Genomic DNA, 17708 nt, shown 5'->3' on the forward strand with positions numbered 1-17708 from the left:
TACAACTGATACCACAGAAATGCGAAGAACCATTAGAGACTATTATAAACAACTGTATGACAACAAATATGAAAACCTGGAAGATACGGATAAGTTTCTGGACACATACAAACTACCCAGACTGAACCAAGAAGAGATAGAAAACCTGAACAGACCAATTATAAGCAATGAGATTGAAGCAGTAATCAGCAATCTTCCAACAGAGAAAAGTCCAGGTCCGGATGGCTTTAAAGCTGAATTCTATCAAACCTTTAAAGAGGAATTAATACCAATTCCCCTCAAACTATTCCAAAAAATTGAAATAGAAGCCATTCTCCCAAACTCATTCTATAAGGCTAACATAACTCTGATAACAAAACCAGATAAAGACACAACAAAAAAAAGAAAATTACAGGCCAATATCCCTGATGAATATAGATGCAAAAATCCTCAACAAAATATAAGCAATCGGAATACAGCAACACATCAAAAAAATTATATACCATGATCAAGTGGGATTCATCCCAGGGATGCAAGGATGGTTCAACATTCGAAAGTCAATAAATGTGATACATCACATCAATAAACTCAAGGACAAAAACCATATGATTATCTCAATAAATGCTGAAAAAGCATTTCACAAAATTTAACATCCCTTCAGACTCAACAAATTAGGTATAGAAGGAAAGTATCTCAACACAATAAAAGCCATCTATGAGAAAGCCACCACCAGTATCATTCTGAAAGGGGAAAAAATAAGGCTTTTCCCTTAAGAACAGAAAGAAGACAACAATGCCCACTTTCACCACTTCTATTTAACACAGTACCAGAGGTACTAGCCAGAGCAATCAGTCAAGAGAAAGAGATAAAGGGCATCCAGATTGGAAAAGATGAAGTCAAACTATCCCTATTTGCAGATGACATAATACTATATACAGAAAAACCTAAAGACTATCAAAAAACTCCTACTGCTGGTTAATAACTTCAGTACCATTACAGGACACAAAATAAATGCCAAAAAATCAGTTGCATTTACATTCTCCAGTAATGAGCTAACAGAGAAATCAAGAAAGTAAGCCCATTTACAACAGTCACACAAAAAATTAAATACCTAGGAATCAATTTAACCAAGGAGATGAAAGATCTCTACAATGAGAAATACAAACCACTACTGAAAGAAATTAAAGACAACACAAAAACAGGGAAAGACATCACATGCTCTTGGATTGGAGGAATTAACATTGTGGAAATGTCTATACTACCCAAAGCAATCTACAGATTCAATGCAATCTCCATCAAAATACCAATGACATTCTTCACAGAAATGGAAAAAACAATCTCAACATTCATATGGAACAACAAAAGACCCTGAATAGCCAAAGCAATCCTGACCAAAAAAAAAAAAATATAGCTGGAGGCATAACACTACCTGACTTCAAATTATACTACAAAGCTATAGGAACCAAAATGGCATGGTACTGGCATAGAAATAGACACTCAGAGCAGTGGAGAATAGAGAACCCCAAAATCACCCCTCAGGCTTACAGCTATCTGATATTTGACAAAGGGAACAAACACATACATTGGGGAAAAGACTGCCTATTCAATAAGTGGTGCTGGGAAAATTGGGTATCCATGTGCAGAAGAATGGAATTAGACATGCACCTCTCACCATATACTAAAATCAACTCAAAATGGATTAAAGACTTAAGTATACTTAAGTATAAGACCTGAAACTGAAAAATTACTAAGGGAAAATATAGGTGAAACACGTCAGGAACTAGGTCTGGGTACAGCCATTATGAACAAGAGCCCAAAAGCAAAAGCAACAAAAGAAAAAATAAACAAATGGCACTATATCAAATTAAAAAGCTTCCGCACAGCAAAGGAAACAATCAACAGAGTGAAATGACAACGTACACGGAGGGAGAAAATTTTTGCTAACTATGCATCTGACAAGAGATTAACATCCAGAATATACAAGGAACTCAAGCACTTACACAGTAAACAAATCACCTAATTAAAAACTGGAGAAAGGAACTAAACAGACATTTTTCAAAGGAAGACATACAAATGGTCAATGGGTACATGAAAAAATACTCAACCTCACTAGTTATCAGGGAAATGCAAATTAAAACCACACTGAGATATCATCTCACCCTAGTTAGACTGGTATAATTAAAAAGACAGAATAACAAATGCTGGAGAGGATGTGGAGGGAAGGGAACTACACTGTTGGTGGGACTGTAAATTAGTACAGCCACTATGGAAAACAGTCTGAGATTTCTCAAACTATAGATAGATCTTAGATACAATGCAGCAATCCCACTTCTGGGTATATGCCCAAAGGAATGGAAATCATCATGTCAAAGGGATACCTGCACTCCCATGTTTATTGCAGCTCTGTTCACAACAGCCAAGATATGGAACCAACCTAAATGTTCATCGATGGATGATTGCATAAGGAAAATGTGGTATATATACACCAGGGAATACTACTCTGCCATAAAAAAGATTGAAATTCTACCATTTGAAACAACATGGATGAACTTGGAGAAACTTATGTTGAGTGAAATAAGCAAAGCACAGAGGGATAAATACCATATGTACTCACTCATAAGTGGGAGCTAAGAGAGAAAGGAGGAAGGAAAGGAAGACCACAGTGGGGCATTGAGTCTTCAGAGGAAGAGAACATATTTAGGGATACAAAGTGGAGTGGGGAAAGGGGGATGAGGAGGGAGGTCGGGGATAATTGGGTGGGGGACAGGAGGTATCATCACAATTTGTGGTAATGGGCATACTGCCAGCACGGATCTGGCCATCACATCCTAGGCACAAGTGGTGACAATTTGCTCTGTGTGCCATGAATATTCATAACCAATAAAAAAATAATTGTTTTTAAGTAATTTACTTTTAGGTGCCAGGAGGAATATTTTAACTATGAATAGTACTTTATACAATTCAATAGTGGTTTGTAAAATATAGGAATCTTCATTAAATCATAATTACTAGCAGTTCTGACAACTACAGCCCTATTATTACATTAGTTTTAATAAAGTCAGAGTAACAATTCAGTCCCATAAAGAAAATGAACATGCACATATACATACATGTATACACACACAGCAGCCAAGGTCTTTTCAATTTAAGAGGCAAGATACACATTACGGGAATGTGAATTTTTACTAGTCTCCTAAATAGTTGTATAAATTCAGAAATTAGTAAGAGGATGAATTTCTTGACCTCAGCCTTATGCTATGATATGGATGAGAGACAAGATTACCAACAGCTTTAGTACAATTTAAGTATAAACATATACAAATCGTCTTCAAAAAGTTCACGGAAAGATTAATGTATTTTAATTCCATAAACTTTTTGAAGCACATAAACCCACAGAGGAGGACTACCTATCTCTCCAGTTTTCATAAAGAGGTGATATTTTAAGTGAGTCTCAAAGGAGAAAAGTGTTAGGGAGGGGAGAGAAAAGGGTACACTAGGCAAAGGAACAGTATGCAAAAGCACAGAGTCAGAGAACTACTGTGGAGGCCATTATCTCTGAAGCACAAGGTGTCATAGCCTGGGATTACATAACACTTTTTTAGGGCCTTAGATATCAATCATTCTACACATGTTGATAAATATTACTGTTTAGTCTTTCTAAACTTTCAATCCATCAAAAATAAAATATTTCAGCCATTGTTTTTTCAGTGGGCAAAGAAAAACAAAGGCTGACTTAATAGCAACCAGTTTGCCAAACTAAATTTGTGATTCATCAGTGAAGATTATTCTACCAGTGTTATTTTTACAAATAGAAAAATACTCCAGAGATTTACAGCAAACTAAAATATCTAAACTATCGCACAGTATTTCAACTCTGATTCATAGCTCGATTTAGTAGCTGAATTGATGTCATTATTTTCCACATCGGCAATCTTTTCCCACTGGCTTATTGCAAAAGATTCAACAGAACAAGTTGCTTAGGTTACACAGACATATATGAATATATTTGACAGTGGTGCTTCTGTCATCCTTCAATGCTAAATGAAATACTGTACATCAAAAATAATTTTTCTAATTACTCAATGGATTACTATTCCTATTGCTGTCACTGCTGCCAGTACTACTGCTATAGTTTTAATACCTTACTTAACCAACACTCTCAGCACTACAGTGTTCCACATAAGGAGACATTTTTTTAAGCTAAGGTTCAGGTTCAGTTTCTAAGTTGCTAAACTATTTTTAAGCAATTTTTGATAAAACTTTTAAACAACAATTTTGAATAATCTACAAAATGGTATATTTTCCTGATTACTCAGCATCCATATAAATAGCTGTTAATAACCGTTCTTTGATGTAATAGTTTTCTGTTTTCTCCTTTGATGCCAGGCTGTCAACTGTCACTTGTACTGTTTGTATACACACGGGTGTCCTGCAGTCCGTCCCCTCCCCTCATTAACATACTGAGGTTGAAGAAATCGGAAAAGATGTTAGAATTTGGAATGAATTAAAAGTAAGTTCTGATTTATAATAACAGGTGGGGTAGGGAGCTTAGTCAGCTAGAGGCAGAGCTAGGGAAATTATCCAGTTCTTGTATTCATAGTCACTACCTTTTCAAACCTTATCTAGGTAGTAAGACTCTTAGCTGCAGGTATCTCAATTCCCTACACTGGATTTATCCAGCCCCTGTGAGGTTTAGCACATACCACTGTGCTTACTTTTTGGCTAATATAAACAACAGTAGTGAGTCTGTGAAACTGGTCTCAAAGATCTTTACTAATGGCAATAGGTTTCCCTCCTGCCAAAATCCATGCAAAAGCAAAAAACTAACTTGCTTGGCCCTTGGGTTTGATAAATAAGGAAATCAATGAATCACCTAAACATTTCTATTACTTTAAAGTTTCAGAAAGTATTAATTCCCCACCTTTAAATTTTACACAATCAAAATTTAAAACATTGTATCATATAGGTGTAACTTTTAACAGGGAATATCTACCAACCAGACTTGGAATCTAGGTTAGGCTTTCCCATAAAGTGCCTACATAGATTCTTACTTTTTTCCAACTCCTTAAGCAAAATCTCAAGTGGCATATCAATATATAGAAAAAGTAGCTCTACATAACCCCTAGGATTCCATCAAACATAACTGAATTGCGCTCCAAGTTCTGGAGGCACTGTGAAAAGTGAACAGAGACTTTGGAGCCCAGCCCAAATCCTTTACACTATGCTTACAAGCTCTGTGGCTTTCTTAGCTTTAACAACTTCTTCTATAAAATGGAGATTATACCACCTGTCACCCCGTGTTGCTTCAAGGATTTGAGATAATCTATTCAAAAGCTCCAGCACACAGTTTGGTGTTATATACTAGGTGTTCAATAAATGACAGCTATAGTAATTACCTCCTCATGACTTTGCTAAGTCACCTATTTTAATTGGGTAACACGGTAAGTCAGGAAATAAAAAGTCCAAATGTCTTTTTAAAACATTCTATATAATTTCATTTATTGGCAATTACACTGCTGACAGGCAAAGGATGAAAATCAGCTATGTCTTAATAGCTTATCTCTGTAAAATTTAAATAAGAATCATACGGTTCAACATATTCATTGCATATACAGAAAGAAGCCTTGCTTTTAGAATTGAGTTCAATCTGTTTCCTGAACAAATATTGTTATAGTCTGTTTGCTATATAAATTTATAGAATTTCTATAGAAAAATCATTATAGTCAGTTTGCTATAGAAATTCATAGTAGAAATTTCATGTTCCACCTACATCTCTAAAGTGCATCGAGAAACACTAAGTGAAAATAAGTTATACAAACACAGGGCACAAGCTATTTCATTCCAAGTGCCAAAAGAAGGATTATGCAATCCTCAGGGTGTACAAAAGTAGAAGTTCAGAGAAAAAAAGGAGGTAAGAGGAAGGAAATAAAAATATTCCACTAGCAGCTGCCCCAGAAAAAGCAGTAGTACCAATGCCATAGATTGTTTATTCATACATTTGACGAGAAGTGGCATTATGCATTCAACTTTCCCCTTTTTCAGTTCCCAGCATCTTGATCATCCCTTGTGTATTTTGGGGAGGTACAGTTTAGGATCAGAGAATCACAGATCATCAGAACTGAAAGGAATCTTAGAGATCATTTGTCAACCCCCCTCATTTTACTCATGTGAAAACTGAAGCCTAACTATAGATAACTGAGGATAAGTTGCTGAATACAAGAGCAAAAAGGAACTCAAATCCAGCTCAGATCTTATTCCCCCCCTTGCATTTTAACTTTCATAGGAATTGCTCAGAATTGGCCCTCAAATGGCATCAAACGATAAACCATACATAATCCTTACATTTAATACTGTCAGGTAACAAATCTAAAAGGTAAATTTGAAACATTATTAATATCTTGGTCGAAATACATCACAATACATTTGTTAACGCTAGAAAAGCCTCAGAAACAAATATGTAATTACATCTGTCTTAGGATTTAAAGTGATGAATGATTCATAATGTCTAAAAGACATTTTTAATGTAGCTGGCAGTCTTTGCCTGTAACACAGCCTCAAGTGTCTGGGTGATTACAAAAGGAAATAATGATACCAATCTAGTACCTCCCTTTCTCTACTCTCAGAATGTCTACAGTGCCTATTATCTACTTCATTGTTTAACTTTTTTCAGGTTAGAATCCCTTGGAGAAAGATGCCAGCTACAGACAGTCTCCCCAGGAAAATGCACATACTTACACACACAATTTTGCTTACAATTTCAAGAAGTTTATTTAGAATAAACTGTTCATACCATTCATCTCAGTTAGTAATGTGTTAACTTGTATTGCTACTTATTTCCACCCATGTGTGTCTTGGCTCTACTAGATCAAAAGCTGCTCAAAGTTGGGGATGGATCATAGACTCCTCTATGTATCCACAACCTGGGTGTATTGCTTAGCCCACAGTAATGTTAATATATGTTAATAATTCACTTTTACTAGAAAGTCATTTATTTTTGTGTCCACTATGGGTCCAGTGCTGTGCAAGGAAATGAGAGTTAAAAAATAAAAGGACCCTGTCCTCCAGGAACTCACAATCTAATGCAAGAGACAGATAAGTAAACACATGATTACAATAAATGGGGAAAGGAGGGAGATTCTAAAATGTAAAGGAAAATAGATGGAGAAGGGAGCACATAGGAGAAAATGGTGGGAACTGGTACTCTCAGATTCCTAGGTTTGGCAGGGATGGCAGATTAAGGGATTAGAAAGATGGAAAGCTTCCCATTAATGAATCACGCTTGAGTTAAGTCCAACAACAACAAAATGAGTTATAAGTTAATCAGTTAATCGGAAGAGTAAAAATGTAGAGAAGCAAAAAAAAAAAAAAAAAAAAAAAGTGTGGACCAGAGAAGTATCCCTTAATTATTTCTCTACTATTGTTACACTCCTATAGTTAATCTAACCCTAGTCCCCAAACACCCTGTGTAAATATTGCACACATACTGCTATTAATTAAATACTTGAGAAACACCTACATAAATATGTCACAAAAAATAAATGTGGCCATTCCATCAAGTTTTTTAAAGTTATATTTGCCATAACCCACCATGGTAAATTCAGTGAGTTTAATTATTCAAAGACAGAAGTCAAAATTACCATTCTAACTGAATTATGTTAGCACGGTTAGTCTTCTTATATAGTATAATAATGAGATTTTTGCATTTTATAAAGGTGACAAAGTTTTAGTTCAAGTTAGTTATGGAAGACAGGTCTGAGTCCATATGTCATTCTCCTCTTCTATACTCCATGGAAAAGGTCCAGATTCTGCATAAATGAACCAAGAGAATTAATCACTGCCAGATGTAATGAATCAAGTTAAACTTCCTCACTTTGTTACAGTGAACTTGGTTAATAGTTCATTTCTGTTAGGTATTAAACTACTGATAATAGCACTATTATAATTAAAGTCAGGCATACCTTTCAGTGAAATTAGTAACCAGTTATTTTGTTCTTAAAAAACACTTAGGGTAGGCTTAGGGGGAGCAAAAATACCTTGTATTATTAAAGCAGGAAACAAAAACACTTTTAGAACTATTCAAATCTTTCCAAAAGTTCTGGGGAAAGAGATAATTTGTACTCTATTTCCTCTTAACAGCACGTTAAAAACTTTACAATTTGGTAAGCATTTCCATTTCATCTTCACAACAGCTTTATAAGGTTGGCAGGTCAGTAGGTTTCATAGGCAAGTAAACTTTGCATGATAGAAGATATATGACTTGCCCTAACTCACAGGTTTAAGAGGAACTGGAATTAGAAATTGATCTGACTCATAGTCTGGTGTTCTTCCCCTTATGGTACTAGTACACCTACACTTCCTTTATTATCCTTTAAACTGGAGTATAGTAGGCCTTTTAGTCATCTACTCTGTTCATGAAACGACCTGTGCCCCTCCTCAAGGGTTCACATTTTATTCTTGGTTTATCTTGGCCAGTCCACCACATGATATAATGTTAGCAACATTCTCAGTGTGGTTTATATAATTTAATCCTTTCACCAAATGTCCTATATTTCAAGCTTACAAACTGATGAAGCCAAAAGATCTTTACCATGAGATATCAAACAATTCCTATTCCCCAAATTTTATCATTTTGCCAAGTTTCATTCAATGGCAAGATACTAAGCTACTCTGTTTTCTACAATGACAACTTCTGGAAGGAAGAATTAGACATTTCAATTGTGAAAATTTCATCCTTCTCCAATTCAGAGCTTCCCACGGCTCTGTTCTAAACCCTGACCTCCTTGCTTAAGCGGGAACACAGGTGCAACTGATGAATTTTAGGAACTACGGAGTTTATTCATGTGTTAAATCAGATTAACAGCAACCACTCATTTTAGGTTGGAGGTCTGCTATTAAGCACTTTACATCAGTACCAGTATCCTCCAGGAAAAAAGTGCAGTTCAACAAAAGCTATTTGTCCTCGTATTACATTTAAAACCTATACCTCTGCCCCAAGCCTCTGCAAACTCCTGTCGCCTTGCCTCCATCCTCGAGCCATTTCATCTCAATTTCAAAGAGAACAAACACTGAAAGTGTAGGTGAGAGCAGCCCTCAAATCAGTCCCAGACCCTTCCCGAAGCAGCCCCGCCTCCCCTGATTCTAGGATGGCGGCGGCTACCAGAAAACAACAAATACCAAGCTGCTGGAGCCTACTAATGGGCGCCAGAGCACTCACCCCTCCACAACTGGACCAGAAAGGTCACCACCAGTAGCCCCCCAGCATCTGCCTTTCCCCCGTTCTCCAGGCCCTAGCAGCAGCTTTTCAAACGGAAAAGGATACTCTCCATATTCGACATAGTTCCACGACTTTTCTCGGGAAGCGACGGCCCGGGGCTGCGGCACGGTTTGAACCGCAGGGCGCACGGAGCCCGACGCTAATCCCGCGCAGCCAGCCCACCCGGCTGTTCTGTTTACAATCCCACTTCCTGTGTCTGCTTCTAGCCTGTGGGGGGCGGAGCCGGGACAACGCCAAAATGGCTGCCGCGAGTAGTGGCAGTTAGAGTGGGTTCCGGTCGCTTGGGGGCGTTCGGGGGCTTGAGGGCAAGAGGTTACGCCCCTCCCCCTCGGGTCTTTCGTGTGCACCTAGGAACCCCGCGCCTAGCGGTTTTCGTCCTTCCGTCAGCCAGCTAACCTGGTTCTTTTGTCACATTCCGAACTCTTCTTAACGTTCCGCCCCACCGCTTCCCTCAGATTTCACACTATCCCTCGCCCCTCACCTCTATTCTCAGAGACTGTCTTAACGGATGAAGGAAAAAGGTATAGGGCTTTTAAAATACTTTTTAAAAACATTATAAGCGTATAAAATAAGGGCCTAAGTATTTAGCGTGGTTGGCAATTTTAAGTTGTGAAGTTGAGATTTTATAAAGGATCGTGATCATCAAGATTTTAGGCTGGAGGGGGAAAACAGAAAAGTAAGGCTAGGCTTAAGAGATAAAGTTGCTGCAAAATATATATTTATACTAACTGGGTGATGATTATTACTTTTTGCAGTAGGTGGTGTGAGATACGAAAAATACTACGAAATCTTTCTAAGCTATAATGAGCGAGGAAGTTAATCGAAATACTAGTAGTTGGCGTTTTATACGGGACTTATTAAAATGTCCGAAGGCGATTTATTAATCGCCATCTTTGGATTTATGGAAACGAACGGAATCTTTGGAGTTGGTGTCGCTTCATTTCAGTTCAAAACTCTTGGAAATTCCAGAGGGGAACTCAGATATTGCTGTGGTAAAAAAATTAACTAGCATAATTATTCTCTTCAGAATTTAAGAAATTTTGCTTTAAAAATTTTCTCATCTTTGGGCGGGCCCGTGGCTCACTCGGGAGAGTGCGGTGCTGATAACACCAAGGCCCCGGGTTCGGATCCCATATAGGGATGGCGGGTTCGCTCACTGGCTGAGTGTGGTGCTGACAACACCCAGTCAAGGGTTAAGATCCCCTTACCGGTCATCTTTAAAAGAAAAAAAAAAAAATTTTTTTTCTCATCTTTAAAATTTCAGTATGTGGGGGAATTAAGTTTATAATTGGATAATCTTTTTATGTTTAGGATTGTTTCTTTTGGAACCACAAATGGTTTTAAAAACTACTGTTTTATTTTACCCTTTTGTGTTCATGATGATTGGTGGGAGGCTTCAGACTGTTACGTAATTATAAACCCTCAATGCTGGAAAACCTTTTTGAATACAAGGTTCTGGGAAAGTATGATCTGGAAACCACTTCCGTAGGTGAAACTGTATAAAGATTATTTTTATTTTTTGATCTCAGTTTGTATTTGAGATGCAAGACTTACTTTATAAAAACATAAAACTTAGCAAATGTCATCATAGTTTCATCATTTTCCGTACGAGATAAACAATTGTATTTCACTGTTGGAGAATTTTTTTTTGTTTTTAGTATAAAGGTAAAAAATATTTTTAGAACACATCTTCTCTAGACAGTGTTTTTTAGAACGGCTTTTTCAACAAATCCAGATATGAGTATACATGAGAACAATTTGCTAAAGCTTAAGCATTTCCAAGTTTTATATAAAGATTAAGGTCTTAGAGTTATATATACGCAACCTGTAAGAATAATAATCTTTTAAAAGGCATTTTTAGAAGTCTTTTTTAAAATGTTTTTTGCATATTGTGGAATTTCTTAAGAAACAGATCCTTAGGATAGGATCAGTATTTTAGTAAAATTAAGATCTGAAGGTATTTGTTGACTTAAGGTATTTGTTGTTGATGTTCATATTAAGAAAATGAGTACATAGCCAATACTAACCACTTAGAAGATTAATAAGTTGTTTTTATTTTATGAGTTATGTCCTAATTTCGACTCCAAAAATTACCCACATATTTTTTCTTGGATATCTGATTTTTGAAAGCTAGATTTAGAAAAAAATTTTTAAACTTAGGCACAGAACTACTTAAAGTAAATGTATATTCAGTTATGACTGCTGTTGTTGAGAGCAAGAAATTGAAACCTGGTAAAAGCGTAAAACTTTTTTATTACAGAGAAATTATAAAAAATAAATAATATAAAGTATTAGTTGTTTTATTAGCTATTGAATATCTATAAAATATTGGTGATATATGTGTATAAAATAAACAAAAGCGATATAGCAAATACACACTTGAGACCTTTCACTTTAAGAAAGACATTGCCATTTCCTTTAAATTCCCTGTGTACCCCTTTCTAATTACATTCCTTTCCCTCCCTCTTTAGAGGCAGCTGCTGTCTTGAATTTATAACTTCCCTGTTTTTCTTTGCAGTTTTACTGTAGTATTTGCATCTCTAAACACTATATTATTTAGTGTAGCATGTTTTTGAACTTTGTGTAAATGAAATCATACTGCTTTTCTTGTTCTGTGACTTGCTTTTGTAACTCATAATGTTCCTCAACTGTGTGATAAGAATCATTCATTTTCACTACTTTAGAGTATTCCAGTGTATGAATATATTGTAATTTATCTGATCTCCTGATGATGGATATTTGTATTGTTTCCAGGTTAATGTAGCCTCTAAGAATAGATTAATGTTAATTTAACATATACTCTGATTAAGCACATAAGATCAATAACTTATTTTAGTCCCTTAAACACGTTAGGATGAAATCTGTATATGCTTATTTTATCATAGTAATGATTGAGGTTAACTTATTAAAAACCAAGCGTTCTCTTTAAAAATATAATTTTACTCCTTCACCCTAGGCACAATTATTCATTCATTGTTTATTATATTTATTAATATTTCTTATTATTTTGGGTTATCTTGGATCTTGGTTTTGTTTCCTCCTTACTATCAGATTTAGCAATATCTCCTACCCTGTCTCACCTAAGTAGGCAACTACTCTTCTCCTGTCACCCTTAGAACAGGGCTATAACGTTAGAGATAAGAGGTGTAGGATCTCCCAAATTGTTCTTTTGGGACCTAGTTAACTCTAAATATGAAGGTTTAACTAAAACAACATCAGTCACATAACTCAGCAGCTACTGAATATGTTAAAATTTGACATGAGCAAAACTAATGTAGTAAATTATAATAATTCCCCAGGAAATTGAGTTATTTTCATGATTAATCGTTCTTAGTTCTCTACATGTTTTGCAACCCAGTGTGTTACAAAGAACAAACTTTGGGGTTTTTTTTGTTGTTATTAAAAATATTTATAAAACAATTGCAGTTAAGAATCTAAACTACTTAATTTTTAATATTTAATTTTGATTGCTTTGTGTAAACACATTTGTTATCTTTTAGGAAATGATTCTAAGATTAGAAAATTAAATGGTACATGAAAATGAAATTCCCATTGAAGTGGAAAGAAAGGAGTGCACCAGAAATGAGAATGGTGTGTAGTATTATACAGTATTTCTCAAACGCTGGTGTCCTTGAATCTATAGAAATATAGATGACTGGGCCTCATCTTTATAGATTCCAATAGGGTAAATTCGGAGTGGGACTCAGGAGTCTATATTTTGCCTCTGTTTTTATAATGGAAGTGAATATTCTAATATAGAGTCATATAAATCCTTTATTGCATAAAATAGCTTAATTTGGATGGAATTTAATAGTCTACAAAATGCGTCATATACACCATTTCATTTGATACTTAATCTTCTGAGGTAACCTGGGCAGGCATTATCATCCTCTTTTTACCAATTAAAACAACAAAACACAAAAACAAAAAGGTCAGAGAGATTATTTGATTTGCCTAAGCAAGTTTTGAGCAAATGGAGTCTGTATTCAATCCAGGTCTCTTTGATTCCCAATCCAGCACTTTTGAATGTATATAGCAGATTGGCAAGGAGGAATCACAAATATCACTAATAAGACCACTTACATTGCTTGCCTTATATAGCTCAGGTGCCCATTCAGTATAAGAGTAAAAGGAATAATCGTTGCAGCTGGCTGGCTGGCAGTGTTTCTGATTTCTATATGAAGAAATGGATTCAGTTTCCTAGGACTTCTAGAACAGTGTATACTGAGAATCTTTCCTGCTCATAATAGGAATGCTTTTTTTTTTTTTTCCTCCATAGGCTGGCAAAGAACACCTTGCTGGTTTCATTGTTCTGCTGTTTTGGATTTTATTTGCAAATTAGCCTAGCCAAGAACTCTTCAAAATGGCAGGTGGAAGAGATTACCTACAGAAGAGGTTAAGCTCTATTAGCTGAGGCAAATAAAGTATGGAGTGGGGAAGTTTAAAGACAAGAGGAATGGGTTTGAGTGGCTGCCATAGGTGACCTGAAATTTTTTCTAATTTATAATTAGGAAGTGAGAGAGGAACACAAGGAGAAAAGACGAGAAGCTCAATGTATGATTTAAGTGAACAGAAAAAAAAAGTGGAAAAAATAGTTTTGGATAATTAGGAAAAATGCATCCACATATTTACCATTTCTATACATGATAACATTTCATCCTTATTTTAATAATAATTGGTGATATTTGGTGATTATAATGTATAGTTATTAGAATAAACATTTCTCTAGAAATCTTTGATTTTAACAGAGCACTCATGACTTTAAAATTACACTTCATCAGGAAAAGTTTTCAAAACTTGAATAATCGAAATGAAATTATATTTTGATGTCATTAGCTAAGTTGATTGATTCTTAAAGGGTGATATGGTGAGAAAGAGTAAAGCATTTGCTCTCATTAGAGGTACTTTTCCACTTTGGGTGATTCCAAATTAGAGAGTTGTATGATTCCAAAATTCTTTAACATAGTCTTAAGTTCTCAGAGAAACTCATTTTTAATTTTCCTTATCTCTCTTATTTTACCATTCAGGAGCTGTTTGAAGAAAAAATTAAAGGAAGAAAAAGCAAAAATAAGAGGCTTTTATCAGAAGGGCAGGCGAATGCAAGGTAAAAAAAAAAAAAAAAAAAATAGCTCTCCCAAAGGACTATTATTTTGTACTCCGGTATTCCATTTTATTGGCTATAGAACCTACACATTTAATTCCAGATACTGCTTTCGCTTAGTATTACTCTCTTAGTATTACAACTGTTCATCCAAGATTAATTCTGGAGTCTCAAATCAAAATTCTTTCAAAGTCATTCCAGTGACTCTTCTTACTTTATCTGGTAATTGATTAGAACAAAGCCTAGCATGCTTTGTAAATTTCTCAAGTCCTCTGTATTTTAGTACACACGTTCTATGATTTTTGAATATTATTTTTTCCAAAATCAGAGATAGTGTGATCCACAATTCTTACCTCTAGATCAGGGTTTTTTAACCGGCACCATAGACATTTGGGGCTGGACAGATCCTTGTTTTGAGGGGGTGTCCCGTACAGTGTAGGATGTTTAGCAGCATCATTGGCCTCTATCCTCTAGATACCAGTAGCATCCCTCTCTGCAAGCTGCGACAACGAAAAATGTCTCAAGACATTGCTAAATATCTTCTCAAGGACAATGTTGCCCCTAGTAAAGAACCACTTATCTAGCTCTAGAATCATCGAACACTGCCTTTATATTAAACCAACAGGCAAACAATAGCAATAGCAACAGAAATGTCTTTCAGCCTGCTCCTTTTTAGGAATAACCACAGCAAGAGTAGAGAAACAATATCACCCCTAGCTTTTGAATCACTTTACTAAAGTTGGTGAAATTAGAATCCGGGAAAGGGATTTTGAAGTCATTGTGGGGGTTAGCAAGAAATTGGTAAAGGGTCACAAAGAATGATTACATTTTGTAATGATGAATATACTAATTATCCTGATTTGATCATCACATTTTGTACATAGGTATTGATATTCAACTCTGTACCCTACAAATATATATATATAATCAACTATGTTTCAATAAAAAAAATAAAATAAATCTTTAGAGGGAAAAAAAGTCATCATAAAATTTTTCACTTTGGAGACTAGAAAGAAGACGGTGTTTAGGGACATTTCTTTGTGTCTGTGCACACTTGCAAGAATTTTCTTAAGGTATATAATGGAAGTAGAATTACTGTGACATAGGGTAGAAATAGCTATTTCAAGGTAAATAAAAGAGTTACTATTTTGTGTGTTAAAAGGTTTTATATACTGAAAATGAAGATGCAGGAAGGAGTTAAATTTGAATGCATTTTTTGGAAGAGCTGGTTTTTATTTGAGATTGGTGCCTTAGAAGTCAGAAATGCCTGCTTAGTTTAAGAACGGTTCAATGAAATATTGATTGCCTACTGTGTGCTCTGCAGTGCACAATTGACATATCGGAAACAGAATACTGAGCTGACTGGACTATGGGTCTGATCCAGAATGGCTTCTATATTGGTCTTGTTCAGTCAGAAGGAAATGCTAACCACAGGACAAGATCAATGTATCAGGCAAAAGTCTACAAAGTATAAGTATACCAGGTTAATTGCCTGTTTGATTTGCATAGTTATGGTCTAGAAGGCTTGCCATATGCTTTCATCCTATCTGAACCTCACAGTTTTAAAAACCATTCTTAGTCAGTTGTAGCTGAGCTATACTGGAAGTTGACATTTCCATGTATAAAATTCTTTTCTAAAATGGGCATTGGATAAGGCATGTGAAGATATAGAGGGAAAATATATGTCATTTAATCTGCCATGAAACTAGAATAAGAGAGACATTCAATTAAAAGACAAATTCAAAATAAGAATTTATATGTGTGTGTGTATATATATATATATATTTATATATATACATATAAAAGGCATAACTATGAGAAGCCAATTCCCATGGGCACCCTTGGCCAAGATGACAGCAACTTACTCAAGTGGTATTTATCAGACTTTTCATAAAACGTTCCATTTAGATCATCACTTTGACCACAACACGTCTCAAATTCCATATTTGGCCAGAAAAAAAAAAACTTAAAATTTTATTTTACAAACAATTGTGTATCTCAATTACCTGAAAACAAAATAATGAGTTTCTGTGGTGACTGAATTCAGCTGACCCATTTCTAGGTCAAGTCCTAAGTCAAAACTTAATCAGAACTAAGCAATGGTCCAGACTAAACAAATTAGTAACCTATTTCCTCTATTTTTCTTTTCAGATTTAGTTCTGTGTAAAAAAAATTATTCAGTGCTTCACATCTAACTACGTTTCATTAACTGGAAAGTAAGATACAAAGTTTAGAGAGACATAAATTTATAAATTGGAGGGGAAAAGAAAAAGGGGTTATTTAACTTGTTAAAGACCATACATCAAATTGGTGTGACCTAAGTCTTTTTTTTTTTTTTTATTTTAGCCTTTAGATAACCCATCATTTAAGATGTATTTATAAACAAGGTAGAAAAGATATTCTTGAAAATTACCTTTGACAATTACATTAATAAATAAAATGGTTTTTAATAAATGGTTGTTCAACTTTGGAAAGGGGGAAAAAAGATTATGGACATGTATTTGATGGGGATATTCTTCATGATATTATTTCTGTTTCCTGTTTCTCTTTTGTTTAAACCAGTAGTAGTTCTCTGTTACTGTTATTTTCTCCTTTCTCATTAATCTCTTTAATTTTTTTCTTTTTTCACTAATTTCAATATTCATAATCAGTTATAACTCTTTAGATACTTTTAAAATCAACTTGACCAAGGAAACTTAAAACCAACCTATTTTCTATACTTCAGACCCAGGATAGGGTCTACTAGAATTCGTTGAATGCAGTGCAATTAAGATGAATATTTAGTTAATAGTATTACATCATGCAAAGAGGGGCCACACCAGGTGCATGAGTGCATTAATGCTCAGATATCATATGTTTCTTATATTTGCTAGAAGCCTATTAACTTCTGACAAGGTACCATCTAGAAATTTGGTAGCAAACATTCAGTGGTACAATCACTGTGGCATCCTTTAGTAAACAACTTTGCCTACCACATAAATTGTTATTACCCTTTTATATGTGTGCCTTATTTCTTCAGTTAGTTTATAACCTTCTTTAGAACCAGGTAATTTTATTCCTTATATGACTTTTGACCCCCTGGAACCAAAAGAATTCCTTGCAAACAGTTGAGACTTAGTATGTTTTTAATGTTGATGAGGTTTTATTACTACTTTTTAAATTAGAGCTATTTCTTTCATTTAGAGAACTGTCTTCATGTCCAGTTACATTTCTGTAATTGGAGAAATATGCAAATGTTTGAGGAGTAATCGATTTAAAACAGATAAATGTATTAGAAAAGAAGAGAAACTTAGTTATTTTCAACAGCCAAAAATTCCTGTTAAAATCATCTTTTTTCCTTAAGTATATATATCT

At 35.0% G+C, this 17708-nt stretch overlaps 1 protein-coding gene across 1 annotated transcript in view; it reads right to left on the bottom strand.

Annotated features, from left to right (window-relative positions):
• Positions 1–9413, bottom strand: part of LOC134367425 (charged multivesicular body protein 1B2) — a 45651-nt gene extending 36238 nt beyond the window's left edge. The window contains exon 1 of the mRNA XM_063084169.1: positions 9299–9413. Within this exon, the coding sequence (XP_062940239.1) occupies positions 9299–9314 (16 nt within the window). The 5' untranslated portion in view covers positions 9315–9413. The remainder of the gene's footprint in view (positions 1–9298) is intronic.
• Between the last annotated feature and the right edge of the window lie 8295 nt (positions 9414–17708).

The sequence above is a fragment of the Cynocephalus volans genome, chromosome X (genome assembly GCF_027409185.1).
Source record: "Cynocephalus volans isolate mCynVol1 chromosome X, mCynVol1.pri, whole genome shotgun sequence".
In the NCBI taxonomy this organism is placed as follows: Eukaryota; Metazoa; Chordata; class Mammalia; order Dermoptera; family Cynocephalidae; genus Cynocephalus; species Cynocephalus volans.